General features: G+C 42.9%; 1 protein-coding gene across 1 annotated transcript in view; it reads right to left on the bottom strand.

The window, feature by feature from the left end:
• The window catches only part of DNM3 (dynamin 3), a 533769-nt gene that overhangs the window by 17276 nt on the left and 499946 nt on the right, over window positions 1-16547 (bottom strand). Inside the window, exons 17-18 of the mRNA XM_081823185.1 lie at window positions 9528-9754; window positions 8592-8834 (exon numbers count right to left, since the gene is read on the bottom strand). Of these exons, the coding sequence (XP_081679311.1) occupies window positions 8592-8834; window positions 9528-9754 (470 nt within the window). The remainder of the gene's footprint in view (window positions 1-8591; window positions 8835-9527; window positions 9755-16547) is intronic.

The raw sequence follows: 16547 nt of genomic DNA, 5'->3' as shown, positions 1-16547 counted from the left end.
TAATACTACTGTTTTCGAGCTAAAACGACAAGTTTGCTTTCTTTCAAATAATATGTGTAGCCTGGATTTTATTTTGACTTTAGACCCAGATATGTGGAGGGAAATTACCGCAGTGGTTTATCTAGTTAACACTTTTACTAATGTTTCCTTAATTTTCCACCCCAAGAGGCAATAATTAAGGTAGAATTTGCCTCACATGAAGTTTTATTATTTTAGTTATTAAAATATTTTCCAACACTACCAAGAAGCAAAAAGAAATTCTAGTTGTTTTAAAAATAAGTAGACGTCTTCCTCAGGTTTTATAGCTTTTCCTCTGTGAATGGTGGTCTAAATGTGGAGCAGCGTATAGACTTTCTGGCAAAGTCCCTTGAGTGTGATGCTAAGGGTAGATTTATTTGAGGGAAAAATTTCATTCACTCTTAAAACTGGCTTCGAGAACAATCCTAATATAAACTTAAAAAAAATACACACGGTACAGAATATATCGTACATAAATATCCATTCCCCAGTGAAATAATTTCATTTTAGACTTTCTGGGCTGCAAAACACCTTTGAAAGCCCTTCTCATCTACCCTCCTAAGAGGTCTCATTCTAGATCAATGGGCTACACACTGACCAAGATAAATGTAGAAAATGCTGCCTCATGGAAATCTGAAACCAAAAACAGGTAATATTTACATGGTGGCAGCGACTGGTATATTTGATTGTAAAATAAAATCATTTCCCAGATCATATTCAAAACCACCCGGGGGCGCCTGGGTGGCTCAGTTGGTTAAGCAACTGCCTTCAGCTCAGGTCATGATCCTGGAGTCCCGGGATCGGGTCCCGCATCGGGCTCCCTGCTCAGCGGGGAGTCTGCTTCTCCCTCTGACCCTCCCCCCTCTCATGTACTCTCTCTCATTCTCGCTCTCTCAAATAAATAAATAAAATCTTTAAAAAAAAAAAAAAAAACCACCCGAGACCTTCTCCTCACACTTCTCACTTCCTCTTGGTTCTCGAAACTGCCACAGAAGCTTGGGGTCTCTCGTGTGGCGGTGTATCTAGTTTGTGCTTATCCAGGCCTTCATGTCTTTCTCCCTTTCCGTTGGCTCCTCAGCCCTTCCACAAGAAAGGCGGAGATGGAATGGAGCTTATTTCTAAATTTTATATTAACTTGCGCACTTCCTGGGTTCCCAGTATTTACACCACGTTTAAACTAATCCCAGTGGGGGGAAATGTCGACCCTATGAAGATATGGAACTCTCCTTGTGTCTGAGCAACTGAAGTCAAGAAGGCCCAGCCTTGCCGCTGACGATGAGTAAAGGAGAATTTTGCTATCTGCCATTTTGATTGACCCATTTTTTTCTGATCCTCGGATGTTAAGTGTTCTTTCTACAGTTCATATGAGCTGATAATTTTGGCTGGGACACAAGAATGGACATGTCCTAGTGTTTATGAGAATCGTTACAAAAATAATTCCAGAAATTAGAGCACTTGCTATTTGTGGTTTTGCCTATCATGTGGCTCTAATGCCTGGAAGGAAAAGAAAGTACCACGCCAGGATGAGGCTGCCTGAGTACCTTGTGGTTTCAGACTTTGCCCTAGGTAGGAATTCTTCTAGTTTTGATCAGAGTCGCCTTGACCTAAGCTTTCATCTAAATACAGGTAATGTGGCGTCAATACACCTGCAGATTCTCTCAAACCCAATGCCCTTCCAACGCCACCCCCCTTCCCCCACACTTAAAAATACTGGCCAGACCAGAAGTGTAATATTCTTTTGGCAAAAAGCATTAAGTAAGCCAGATGGATTTCATTTGGCAACTAAAGGGTGTAAATATGTGTTTAGATTCAGAGGTTCCCCCAGACAATGGTTACAATATGTTGGCTCAAGTAAGCTACAGGATTTCAATGTTGGGCATTTAAAAATTCTATGTTCAGGCAGCAATAAAGTTATGAGAAGCAGACAAAAGTCATCCATCCCTCAGCTAAATCCTCCTCTCCTTTCTCATATTGCTGGAGGTAAGCGTTTAGGGCACGTTCTGAGCGAAAGATGCAGCATTTACAATTTCATGTTTAATTTCCTGGCTGTTTATCGGCCGAAGCAACTCCAGTAAGCTAAATTTCACTTCTACTCTTTCACAGTAGCTGCTAAGTCAGAGGGAAAGAAGAAGCGCCCAGCAGCTCCTTCTCCGAGCATGCTGCTTGGATAGAATTTAGAGGTGAAAGAGCCACGAATCATGTTGTGCTATGAATCTCTGAAGTCACTGAAAAACATGCCCTCTAACCGTGACTGCCTGCCTGTGAAGGTTTTCCCTGTAAAATCCTTCTTTTCTTACAGCGAAGGAGACAAAGGGGGGCAGTGAGGAAAGAGAAGGACTAGCTTGCGTCTCTCTGTCTGCTTACACTGGGCGGGATTCGATTCTCTTTGCTTTTCCTTTTTGAGCTGACATCAACTTGTATATAGGAACATTCAGCAGATTCCAACTGGTGACAGTTTGCTGCTGACTGGCCACAGGAAGAATAATAATCATTTACTGTGCATTTTTCACTGGTCAGTGGCTCCCGTGCCAGACTCCCGTCTTGGCTGTCTTCCTCCATCAGTCAGGTGAGACCGAGGGCAGGGCTGGGTATCCCGAAATTCAGAAAGGCTTTCCCTGCAATGGCCGAAGCTTAGCAATTTAGAACCCCAAAGAGAACAATGACAGAGCTATTTGCTATTATTTGTCATGGGATGTGGAAGCAACTGTATTTGGTTAACTCACCACCAGTTACCACTGGGCTAACAGTGGCGTATTGTATTTACTGCTGCCTGCCACCTGTCAGCATTTATGTTGCTTGTACTTTGTCTCCTGTAGATCCTTTCTTATTTTCCTTTCTCTTCTATCCTCCTACAGCCTCGGGTATTTGGAAAGGGAAGATAAGGGACACGCTGAAAACAGAAAGGCAATCTGAAGTCCACCTTGACGCATCTGCAAAAGCCCCAAATTCTGACTTTCAGAACACTTGCAGTTCTGTTCCTGGGCCTCCCCTAAACAGACTGCCAGTCATTCCGTACTGTGGCAGGATGAAGATGTTTGTGTAAAGTAGACTCAGGTTCGCTAGACCCAAGAAGGAAACCACCAGACTGATTTTACCTTCACTTAAACCGGATTGAAACCAAGACTGAAGAATGAAAAACCTTGTCATTAACCATCGATTCACCTCAGTGAAATATTATGTTACAACCAGAATCATTGTGGAATTCGAATGATTTTGATGGGATGTTTAACCGAGGGGCTTAAATTAAATTGAATATTTTCTTTAGTGAACAGTTTCTGGCCAAATTTCTATTTTCATTGAAATATATGAAGCATCATATTTTCAACTCATGTTGAACCTGCAGCAAATTATTAATTACATTTGGGATTTCAGTAACAAATGTTATAACACAGCAGCCTCACGAAATGCCTTAAATGCTAAGAATCAGAAAGAACACCACCTTCCATTCTTGGCATTTAGACTTAAAAAAAAAAATCTTTGCTTGACTTTTAAATCCAGTTGCTAAAAATAAAAACTGTTTCCCTGAAAAATCAGAATACCTAATCATAAATTTATTTGTTTTTTAAAGAGGAAAGGCAGTGAAGAAAATAAACTCATGGCTGAAATCAGAAATCACAAGACGAGTTCATCATATGTCCAAATGACACTCAGTTGCTAAAGGAAGTCACACGTTTAGAGGGCTCTTGAGGAGGGAGTAAGTCAGGATGTTTCCAGGACATGATTTCGGGAGAATCAGACACACAGGCTAGTCACAAAAGTCGCTTAATTGTCCGTGTACCCTGAACCCATGACTTCAAGACTCAGCAGCTTCATCCTTCATGGCACCAAACCTTCATGTGAGGGATGCAAAGACACACTTTTAAGAATCGTGGGTTTGTCTTTACTCAAAATTTGGGGGACTGGCTGAAAAAAAACAAAACAAAACAAGGAGACCTTATCCCTCAGTGAAAGGGATTCTGTGTTAACTGTCAACTAGATCAACATATAAAATATGTAAAAGAGATATAACACAGCAGTGTATCAAGGTCAAACATCTAAAACAAGATTCCATTGTAAAGAGAACCAAATGGCTTTTACCTTCTTAAAGAGCCCACGAGTGCACCAATTATCTCTTTATGTAGAGAGATTTCTGTATCTTTTGCCATGGTTGGTTCAGCAGTAAATGACTGAGAATGTGGGACTGTGATGAGACTCTCAAAGAGTGCCATGTAACGTCGGGGAAAATGAATATGCCACGGAATGGGTGTAAGTGGGAAACCCTGTGATAATCTCGATGATGCCCCAGGGCTGTCCACGCAGTGAGGGATGTCAGCTTTGCTATGGGGCTCACCAGAGACGCGATAATGGAGCATTTCTTGGTTTCCATCTTGTGTCTCTGTCATGTGGATGGCTGGAGTGAACGCCAAATCCTCGCCTATGATTCAGTTTTGCCATTTTTAAAAGACACCATCAGACTTGGTGACAAGGCTGGTTAAAAAAAGTACTTCAGTTTTTCAATATTTTTTTTAAATAGAGGATTGAGTGATGAGGTAAATGAAGTTTGCTTTTCCTTGGATAGAGACCCTTCCTCCCACCGTTATCCCCTTTTGACCGTTGCAAAATAGCTTAGTCCAAGGAAAGGGGAGAAGACAAATGAGTCAAATAATGCCAGAATCAGCTGTTGCCAGGAAAAACACACTCTGATTCAGTTAATTTGTTCTGTTAATGTCAAAGGCTGTGATTCCCAATTAACTAATTTTAAGAAGCCGTAACCGAAAATAGCTACATCAGCCCTAAAGTTAATATTTGATGAAGATTAGGATCTTCAAGTAAGAAGAACAGGGCCCCCAAAGAGGTGATCATGTCTGCTTAAGATCACCTTGCTGAACAGGAACACAACTGGCTGGGATTTTCAAACTGGGTTTTAGCCCCTTCAGAGAAGTTGAGTGGAGTGGGAGGGCAGGGGGCAAGCCAAAGATTCTGGCAATAGAATATGTTCCACAAATCAGATTTGCATACACTCAACTTACTAATGGCAGAAGCATCCCTACTGGTGAGTCTCTCTGGGATAGAGATGCTCCCCTAGATCAGGTGGAACTAATTAGAACAGGCATGTAGTTTGCAGGATTTCCAGCTCTCTCACTGAAAGGCTCCATGCGCAGAAACCAGAACAGCTTGAGCAGCTGAGAAAAGCTGGGCCAAAAATGACTCCACCCGCCCCTCTCCTTCCTCTTCCTTTACATTGGAATGGAAAGATAGAATAATAATAAATAAATAAATAAATAAATAAATAAATAAATAAAACCCAGAACGCTCATGGTTTCTGTCCAATTGCAAGTGCTTTCATTACATTTGAATAGGGTTAAAATAAAGGCATACAAGTTCTTAAACGTCAAAATCCTAACTTGCTAATGAAGTCGCAAATTATCCGGAAGAAAATTATGTACAGGCACATGCCGGATGGCAGAATATTTTGCCTCTGAAAGTTGTTACTGCCTTTGTAATATTAAAGCCCAACAGGGAGTCGGTGGGACACGGCTTGTACTGTCTTGTCACGTTATGAGTTTCTGGTTTCAGATAAAAGAGGAGAAAGGGTCCTTAAGAAAGTAAAGAGCTAGAAAAAAAAAAAAATCAAACTTCCTTCTCGGAAAGCTATGGGTTGTTTTCCTGGAAATGATGGATAATGGCATTTCAACGTTTTGTTTTTTTTTTTTTTAGTTTTTAATAGAGAAAATGGAGGCAAATCACAGAGGGAAAAGAGAATATATAAATAAACAGAACAAGGTGAAGTTTCAACAAGAGCTTCCCTCAACTTTTTTCTTTCTTTTGCCATCATTGTCTTTCTTCTTCTCTTTCTTTCTTTCTTTCTTTTTTTTTTTTTTTGAAATCTTAAACCCCATTTCTGGCTTGCATTTGGTAGGATTCCTGCTCTGGCTTTTATTAAAAACAGACTTTATGTGGTCAGAATTCTTCATCTTAAGCTAAACTTTAATAGGCATAAGGATCCTGACAGCTTCTCTCTTGGTCTCTCTCAGGTGACCCCCCCCCCAACACCCCCAGAGGGGTTTCCCTCCCATTGCGCTGAACTGGCGCTGAAACTTGAAGGCTCAGCACAAAAACCAACTTTCCTCTTTTACTCTGAAGTCTCATTTCTGTTTTACATTTGAGACTCTTTTCAAGGCCAGGGTGTTAGGTCTGGCTCCAAGTGAAGAATATTCTAGAAATTTTGAATAACATAACTGGTGTCCTATAAATTCCCCAACACAGATGCATTAAACCTGGCCGTTCCCCTTCTCTAGCGTGAGCTACTGATTCCTGATTCCTGCCCGCTACCTTCTGTGAGTGAGCTTGGAAATACCAAGGGCGACTCCATCCCGCTTAACAAATCAATTTGGCATTCAACGGTATCTCTGAAGGGTATTGGCAAGCCAGCTTATCTAAAACCAAGAGGTAAAGCAGCCAAGCGAGCAAACAAAGACATGCATGTTCATTCCTGAGGAAAGGCACCACCAGGTTGCTCTGGTTTCTTCTTGTAGCTAACCAGAAAAAATAGCCCACTTCGAGGCTCCTGTATGGGACTCCTGCCCGCCCCCTCTCCTGCCCTCCCCCAGTGGCCTCCATACCTTCCTGGCACAATGGCAGATACATTCCCAGTCAGTCTGAGATTTCCTAAAACAATCATTTAATCTTGCGTGTAGTGGGTGAGGCTCAACACTGACATTTATTTATTTATTTATTTTCCACGTGGAAGGGAAAATCTCTGCAATACTGTAGGGCAGTGGTTCTCAAGGGGAGGGAGATTTTATACCCCATGTCCCACCCCCCCCAACACACTAGCGATGTCACAACTGGGGCAGTACGACTGACATCCAGTGGGTCGAGGCCTGGATGCTGCGAAACATACTAAAATGCAAGGCCCAGCCCCCCACGATAAACATGGCAGTAGAGTGCCAAGGTTGAGAAACCCTGGTATTGTGATTGGAAGACTGGGCTCTGGAGTCAGACTGCTTGGGATTGAAGCCCAGCTCCGTTAGGGTCTGGTTGAGCAGCCGTGGGCGAGCTGTTTGAACCTCTGTGCCTCATCTGTAAAATGGATAATCACCTCTCCTTTCGGGCTGTTGTGAGCAGTAAACACAAATGTACCTGCAAAGCACTTAGGACAGTGCCTAGCATACACTGAGAGCGCAATGAATATTAGCTATTGCTTTCACTATTATTACCAGAAATGTAGCTCAGTTCCAAATAAATTGTAAAGGTGAACCTCAGTTTTAGAGGGAGAAAATATAGGTTTGAGGGTACTTGTATCCTTTCTGATTAGGACCCAAGTGAGGATCACCCTGACAGCCACAGTGCTTTACAATTTATCAGGCTCATTACATACGATTGGGGCAACAGCCTTGTTGAAACTGTTCTTATTTCATAGATGGGGAACCTCTAGCTCAGAGTTCAATGAGCTGTGCAAGGTCTGTAGCAAACCAGGCCTTCTGAATCTACATCCCCTGCTAGTCCTACTCGTCCCCCCTTTGTTTACGAGTTTAAGATGCCCCTTCTCTTCATTACACCCAACAGCCCAAAGATCAAAATCAATGTAAGCCCTGTAATCAGAGAGTGAGGTGACTCAGGCTTCGTGGGGGGGAGGAAGTCACCCCTCTTTCATGGTACGCGCATAGCAAGGTTTTTCTTCGTCAAGCATACAAATATTTTAATCTCCTGAACTGAATATTTTTAAAAAATTAAATTTCTGTATGAGCTAATTTCCTTTCCTGTTAAAATTTCTGATGTTGAGGAAAAAGCCTCCCAACTCCTTCTTTTTTAAAAATCTGTAGTTATACACATTGCACATATTTGGCTGTAAACGTACAAAGGTGAGAATATAGCTTCAACTATGTACGTGTTTCACGTTTCATTTATTCACTATTTTGTTTCACAAGTAAGCCTAAAAAATCTGCTTCCATGTGCCAAAATGTATTATTCAAATGTGCGATGTTCCATCTCATATATGGTTAGTGACTGCACACAGCAATCATCGTGTCTGTGTTAAAATGTCTACGCATAGTTTTAAAAAATATATCGCAAACTAATCAGCCCGGTTTTTACTTTGGCTACAGTAAAGTTAATAACGTTGGGCTTAAGGGTTATAGTTCAGGGGGCAAATGGATACTATTCCTTGAAGTTAGTTGTTTTCCAGAATTCCTCTGGTAATGGAGAAGGTGAGGCCTTAGCTCCTGACGCTCTCTCATGAGCTACGGAGCACACAGCTTGCAATAACCCAGCCATGGCTCTTTCTTTCCTTTCAAAGCGCTCTCTCAAATTATACAAACAGCTGCCCCAATGTCATTCATTTGGACCCTGTTTTCTTTGGTCCCGTTTAGTTTGTGCCAGTGGAGAAAGCAGAGGTTTGGACCACATACTGGTTTTGAAATGGTGTCACAGGCTCTGCGGTTTTCCCATGATACCCCTCTCCTGGGTGAAAATTGCAAATGTGTATGATAATATCTTTGCAATTTTCTTTTCCAAATAGATTCTGTCTGTTAGGCTAGAAGAAGAGCACCGAAGAGCATCCCCCCCGCGTGCGCGGCCTGCACAGCACTCACCTGGGGACGCTGGGCGGGGCCCTCGTGGGCCGGGAGGGAACTTGCGGGGGCGCCCCGAACCACTCGCTGCTGCTGCTGCTTGGGAAAGGGGGGAGCGGGCCGGGCCTGAAGGGCACCGGGGGCGCCCCCGAGTGCGGGCCGGGGGAGGGGATGGCGGGCGCGGGCCCTCGGCCGGACGCGGGCCGCGTGAGGGGAGCGCTCAGCGTCGGCCGCCTCTGGGTGGTGGGGCTTGGCGGGGGGGACCTGAGGACAGACGAGAGCAGTTTCAGTCCGAGCTCACCTTCAAAAAAATATTTTATGACCTCCGGGCTGCTCTGTAAAAACTATACTTTTGACGGAGTAAGTCGGGGCCGTGTCCGGAACGTTGGAAGGTGTAAAAGGGAGGGGTGCCTGGCGGGCTCGGTCCGAGTCGCTCGGGGGCTCCCGAGCTCCAGGCGTGGGTGTGAGCCCCTTCGTGGGTGCAGAGGTTACTTACATGAATTTTTTTTTAAAAGGTATAAAAGGGGTAAATGGTGAAAAGGAATTTCCCCTCCGCCCAACCCTTCACTACCCAGTAGTAGTTTCCTGTGTATCCTTTTCAACTATATCTTAGGATACAACACAATATTCTCGCTACAATATATACATTCTTTTTTTTGTACATATTAGAACATAACGTCCTACAACTTACTTTTTTAAAGCTTCATATTAACTTGACTATCTTTTCATTTCAGGATAGAACCGTCTTACTCGTTTTGAGGGCTGTATAACATTCCTCTGTAAGGTTGTATCGTGTTCGTTTCTGAAGGGATAATCGGACCTTCTCTCTGTCTCCTGAACTTAAATATCTTTTTTCCTCTTTACTCCTTAGGTTCATATTGGTTTAGGGAAGCACACTCAGAAAATGACACCGGACAAGCCTGGCAGGCCTCGGGTGACACGGGGCCATTTTCCTACCTGCGGGAATGCTGTAGCCAGGAGTCATCCACAGGAGGTGGTGCCGGGGTGAACGTGGTGGCAGTGTTGACGTCGCCAATGACCACCAGGGCTTCTTTAAGGGCTTGGTACATTCGAAGCATCTCATCCCGGCGCTGAGCCTGCTCAGCAGATTCCTCCATCAGGGTATTTTGGTCCTCTGAGGAATATAACTGTGCTAGGAGCTCTGAGTTTATGAAATCTTTAACCTGTCAGGTCACCACAGAAAAGTGAAAATGGGAATACATGAGTGATCAGATGGTATAAACTGGTTCCGAGCCTGTAGACAAAGTCCATAACCGCCCACTCTGGGAAAAGATGCACGCTGCATGATGTACACAAGATGTACGATGTGTATGCATCTGTTTACTCTTACTTTCTTCATTATCCTCCCAGTCCTCCCGACCAGTGCAGGGACACTTTTCCCCCCTGTCTTATGGCTGTGGACTAAAGGAAAACCTACATCAGTTGGAAGAGGACTAAACTTTGCCATCACCAGAACAGGGCCTGTTGGTTATGCAAGCATTTCCACATTGTTGTCTGAGGCCGCTTGGCATAGAGATGAGGGCAGGTACCAGGAGGTAAGCAGCAGTATTTTCAGCAGAAAACAAGGATATAAAGAAACCTAGGTAGTAACACAAGTTATCCATTCCTTGGTATTCCCAGTCCTTTACCTCGCTTTTACCAAAATCACTAGAATACTATTAAGATCCCAGGTTTCAATGTCAACTCGAAAGTGGAATGAGCACCAATAAGTGAATTTTTATTAAATAGAGAACCTTAGATAATCATGCAAGTTGATTTACAAAAAATAAAAAAATAAAAAAAGATATACTTTCAGCTTTCTAGAAGTTTACAATAGAACTCCTTCACGGTAATGAGGACTGACATGGGTTTCCATAGTTAACAGATACATGGAAACAGACTTAAGTATGAACAATGTGTATAAGTCTTAGGGGAGTGGCAGTTAGTAGCAGAATGAGAACAGAGAGGATGCATACACTGCAGAGCACTGACGGAGGGAGCACCAGCCGCCATATCTCATCAAATCAAAGATACCAGTAACTTTAAGACACACCATAATTTGATGTGCCACTAAGAAAGAGAAAACACCATTAATTAAACTATGACAGAATGCCAAGATGCTATTGAGTGTGACATGCATCTTCATGTCAAAACTATTAAATGTGAAACAAGTGAATGTGGGAATCAATGAAAGATGGTATGTCCCACGTACCTTCACAAGTTATCTATTTGGATTCTCACCACATACTTATGAAATGTATTATGATCTCAATTTTACAGATGAAGAAACTGAAGTTCAGAGAGTTTAGTAATTTGCCCGAAGTCACATAAAGTTAAGTCAAACCCCAAGTCTTTGGACTCAAAGTCTAGTGCTCTTTCCGTTACCTCCTTACCCACTTTGATTGAGTGCTTAGCAAAGACAATTTATGTTTAAGCATCATGATTGTAGAGTGGTATCGCAAGTATGCTGATTAACTTAGCCTACAAAAATAAACCAACTTGGATTTTTCAGTTTCTCTGTTAAATGAGACTAATGCTTATCTAGAGTCACTGGATCTTTCTAGGAAAGACCAAAGGCCAGCATATTTAATTGTTACAAATTCAGGCAGACAGCGGCATAGCTGTCAGAATCCCTGGCTTGTAGTGAAATATGGAACCAAGAGATCACAAAAGTCAAAAACACATAGCTTTATTATTTTTTAAAGGTATCAAACTATGTAAATAATTCTGCTGATCAGAAAATTCAGCTAAGTCACAGCTTTGCTGTGGTGAAATAAAGAGTATTCTCTCCGTATTTTGCAAACCAAGAGTGATTCAAATGTGGAAGTAATCTAGTAGACAAGATGTATTTGGGCAACTGTCTAGTAGGGTAGAAGGTTTATGTGTGATAGCTGTGGAAGGTAAGTTGGGCCAGGTAACCTGAGGCCAGATGTGAAAGCCTTGAACGCCAAGGAAAAGTGTTGGAACTGTATCCACTTGGCAGTGGGAAGCCATGGAAGACTTCTATGCAAGTAAGTGAAACAATAAAATAGAGTTTTAGGAAAATTAATCTGTCTGTGATTGGAAAAGAATTTGTAAGGGTGGTAGCAGAGAGAAAGAAATCTGATAGAAGACCATTATAGATCATTTCTAGATGGTAGGGCTTTCATTTAGCGAGACTGCAGTGGAACAGAAAAGATGGGCACATATCAATTACACGATAGAGGAAAAACCAGGTGGGCATAAGTGCTGGTTTGATGTGAAAGGGCAGGAGCAAAAGGAACAAGGACACTTCAAGCACTGAGGTTGGGGTGAGTTGGAAAACAAAATCAAAAGTCAGGAAGGAGAGTTAGAGGAAAGACAGTAAATTTGGCTTAAGGAATATTTCATTCCCCCCCCCTTTTTTTTTTTTCGAGATTTAGTCACTTTTAAAACATACTTGCAGGTACCCAAGGAGTCAGGGACATTTGCACGAACCTTCTGCCGCTGGGCATGTGCATGCACTCAGATAGATGATGCAACGCAAAACTCAAAACCAGACAATTTTCCTGGCATGGAACAGCAGTTGGGCTAAGCTAGTTTGAAGCTTTACATCTAACTGGAGTATCACTTAGAATCTATTAAACACGATTTAAAAGAAGGTCCTTCCAAGAATAGATTTAAAGCAGATCTGAATTAAGAAGCGACTGTCAAACAAACCACGAAATAAAATAATAAGGGCTTGTTTCAGCATTCTGATCAAAGATCTGCCTTGAATCAACTCTTCCACATCAGAACATGACACGCTAAAACTTGCCTACTATCCCAAAGATTTGGCAATGTTGTGAATTAATAGGAGCATCACTACTGGCACAGGAGAAAATGGCAATACGGCGCAGTGGTTAAGAGCTCACGCTCTGCAATCAGACAGCTCTGAATCTGAGTCCTAGTTCCCACACTTAACTCTTCTTGAGCAAACAACCACCTCCTCCAGTCTCAGGCTCCTGATCTGTAAAATGGGGACAGTGGTAGCAGCTGTCTCAAGAGCTGTTGTGAGGATCAGGTGACAGAATGATTATAAGTTGCCTTGCGCAATGCCTAGCATTTCGTTAGTGCTCTGCAAGCAGAAGCTGTTCTTTCTAAAGCATGCAGACGAAATTGGCCTGAGGTATTTAGAGGGAGGAGAACACACAGAAAGCTATTGCAATGGTGCAGGCGTCGAGAGACATACACAGTTCAATACAGAGCGGAGGCTAATGTTTTATTTTGCACTGAAACAAAATTTTAGAAAGACCCTTCTCCTGCTAGCCTGGCTTTGGGATGCCACAACGGGAACAAAGGTAGGGGAACGTCAGGGAGTTTTCAGACACTTCAGGGACTTTCTGAGCAGTCTGTATGTCCGTGGTGCAAATACATAAATTTCAAGGATTCTGCATGACAGTCGAGGCCCAGTAAGATCCCTTGGAGGTGATGGCATTTAGAATACACCTCACAGAACATGACATAAACGAATTATACTTGGATTCAAGACTTGAAATAATATTTATGCTTTTAATTATAACACCTTATAACCTATACATCTTGGTATGGTTCACAAAAAAATTCTCATACACAAAACCTCATTCCAGTTCAGACTCTACAGGCTAGATAAACAGGCATGACTGTACCATGTTGTCCCGCTCAGTGTAAAGGAATGTGAGGTCATTAAAAACGTTCCACATGTTTTCCTCTCTTTCTTACTTTAACCCTTCTCTATCAACCTGCAGTAGTTTTGGATCTTAAGACTTCTTTGTCTTCATAATTAAGACCATTTTAAAGCCTTCATAAATAGAAGGGACATTCCTCGAATTTTCACACAATTCTGTTACTAAGGAGGCCATTTCCTTAAAATCTGTTTCTAGATGGGAGTCTGCAACACAGTGATCACTTGCATTCACGTGAATATATAAAAAATGTAATTGCGCCATTTAAATTTGCTTAGTTTGGGAAAGGGGCTTGGTTAGAAGCTTGTGATTCTCTGAGATCTCACAATTCTTTCATGTCTGCTCTAGCTTCCTTTCCATTTCTCAGGGACGGATTTCTGCTAAAGACCAGTGATGTTTCTTGAAAAAGTGGCATCCTTTGCCTCACAAACCTAGCGTCAAGCCAAAGAAGTTAGACACCAGAAAGCACCCACTATATGATTCCAAAGTTCAAGAACAGTCAGAGCTAAGATAAGCTATGCTGTAAGAAATCAGGAGCGGTGCCCTTGCTGGGGAGTGATGGGAGGTGGGAGCACGCAGGAGTGGGGGCGGGGGGGGGGTCTTCCGGCTCCTGGTCCCGATCTGTTTCTTGAGCAGGATGCTGAATTCTTGACCCATGGAAACAAATCAGTGCCCTGGTATTTAAGGTGTACTTTCCCCTCAAATAATGAACATTTGAAATAATACTCGACTTCATGCACATGAAAGTTACAGTGAGTTTTGAAACGAGGGCACATGTTACTAATTTTCCAGCGAAGTGCCACTGGCCAAGGAGAGTAAATGTGGAGCTCCAGGGGTCCAGGGGTCCAGGCGGCAGCACGCACTCCAAGTGTGAAATGCCCCCGGGCTTCATATCTGATTCTTAAAAAGTTTCATAAAAACTTTACGTTCTATTTTGTATTATCTGGGTTTGAATTACTAGTTAAGATTTAAAATGTTGTTTCTCAGGGCGCCTGGGTGGCTCAGATGGTTAGGCGTCTGCCTTCGGCTCAGGTCGTGGTCCCAGGGTCCTGGGATCGAGCCCCGCATCGGGCTCCCGGCTCAGCGGGGGGTCTGCTTCTCCCTCTCCCTCTGCCTCTCTCCCTGCTCATGCTGTCTCTCTCTCTCTGTGTCTCAAATGAATAAATAAAATCTTAAAAAAAATTAAAAAATAAAATAAAATGTTGTTTCTCATATTCAAACAAACCCTGAAATCTTCCAGGAAATGAGCCTTCTGGGAAGATACACCAGATACGTGCTATGGGCAGAGCAGCCCCCTAGGTGGAGAAGGCTGAGCTCCATAGTTCGCCCATCCTTGCTATATGCGTTAACTAAGGATGAGATCTGGGTTTTAATCTTGACTCTGCCAGCCCTGCTATGTGACCCTGGGCGAGTCCCTTAACCTCTCGGCACCTCAGTTTCTCCATTTATAATCGGGGCGAAATACTGAGTGCCCGGTGGATGGCTGTCCCGTGGGTGCCAACACTGAACCGTGTACCGCCCTGCCATGCAGACTTTCACAATAAAGCTCGATTCTCGGACGGAGAATCTTCTGGTGGGGTGGGCTGCAGAGCAGAGGCCATCAAACTGTGCTTGCCCTGGGGGGCTAGGTGTGTGCGAACATTAAAGTCCTGACCAAAACTCCCCTGCTTCGGCTGCAGCCGGTCCCGAACGGCCGGCTGTCATAAACTTGCTATTTCTTTGTGCCGCTGTTCCCCAGTGCGCTTAAGCACTGCAACAGCTGTTCTGCTTCAACAAAGGCTTACAGTATGTCTGAAGCAAGGCATTTATTGCTGGCTTTAAACTTCTTAAATAATTCCATATGGAGACCTGAGTGGCAGAACACTTAATGTAAACTTTCAAAGGAAACTGCCCACCAAATTCTGAACTTTATAAAAGTTGGCTGAAACATATTCTTTTTCAGAAGGCAGGGTAGCCATTCCCATTGCAAAGAGGAAAGGCCACGGCACCGCTTTCCACGGTGACTGTCCACTGACAGAGGACCCCGTTGCAGGCATTCACTGGTGCGGGAGAACCAGCGTCCACCCAGTGCCATTTATAGAAGCAGCAGGGTTAAGTGGATGGACTTTAGCATGAGGAGGCAGAGTATTTGTTTTCTAGCTGTGATTCTATGATGGATTCTCTACCTTGAAGATCTCTTAACATCGAATAAACAACCAGCACATAGGCGTGACACGGTGCTTGGTGTTCAGTGCGTTTCTGGTCCTTGTACTCAACAGGGCCCTTCCGGAGTGAACACAAAGGATTCAGATGTTCTGTCCAATAAGATGCTCTGAGAATATGGCATTTAAAAGAGCAATTTATATTTTTACATCTATGTAATTATCAAATATATATAACTCTGTATTTTGACATATCTAGGAAAAAAGCAAACAAAATAATACTCCAGGAAAAGTGGTCATCCGAGATACGTAAAACTGTTTTCTGACAGATACAAAAAGTTAAATTTCCAACAACGATAACCATCATTTCGTAAGAATCCAGCATTACGTGATGGTTCTGTTTTCTCCACATTCCTGTGAGTCTCAGCGTCAAGGTCCTCTTTCTCATTATTCTTGTGCAAGGTCTCTCTCAAGGCAGCTTGCAGAGCTCTACCTCCACGGAGAATTCCCTGGGGGGCGGGGGTTCAGCCATTTCATTAAAGCCAACAAGCACACCAGTGAGGGGTGAGGGCAATTACCCTGTGTTTCTTTGTGTATGTGTGTGTGTGTGTTTCTTGAGAAGGTAAAAGTAGGATAGATTTGTAAGAGGGTCTTTTTTTCTTTTTCGTTTTAACTAATTAGTGTCAGGCAACTCCTCGTGCTATAGACAGTAAGTGCTATTTCCTGTGCCGATGATTTAATATAGTGCAGAGCAAAGCAGGGTTTGAACTGATGGCCGCACTAATGACTTGCGATAAAACAGTGAAAAGATAAATGATACTTAATCAGGAAAATGTTTAAATAAGCAAGTGCCTGGATATACCACAGCAAAACAACCTGAACTCATTTAAGTAAAATTAAGAGGGTAATTTTAAAAATACACAGACTATTTGTTTAGTACTCTGTATTTTTCAAAATGGCATTCAGTCGCATTTATTACGTTCTCTGACAATTCAGTGAGGCAGCTCAGTGTTCTTATCGTAATTTTAGAAGTGACTGACTTCAACTCAGAGGGGCCAAATAATTTGCTCCAGGTCACACAGCAGGCCATTGACTGAGCTTAAGAATACAATTCATGGTTTCCAAATTTCCAATATATTGCTCACCTACTGCTGATACTTCAAAGCATCCTAGCA

The sequence above is a fragment of the Leptonychotes weddellii genome, chromosome 6 (genome assembly GCF_054177405.1).
Source record: "Leptonychotes weddellii isolate Sample4059 chromosome 6, ASM5417740v2, whole genome shotgun sequence".
In the NCBI taxonomy this organism is placed as follows: Eukaryota; Metazoa; Chordata; class Mammalia; order Carnivora; family Phocidae; genus Leptonychotes; species Leptonychotes weddellii.
Note: the sequence above shows the minus strand (reverse complement) of the source record. Positions and strands in the feature narration are given on the sequence as shown.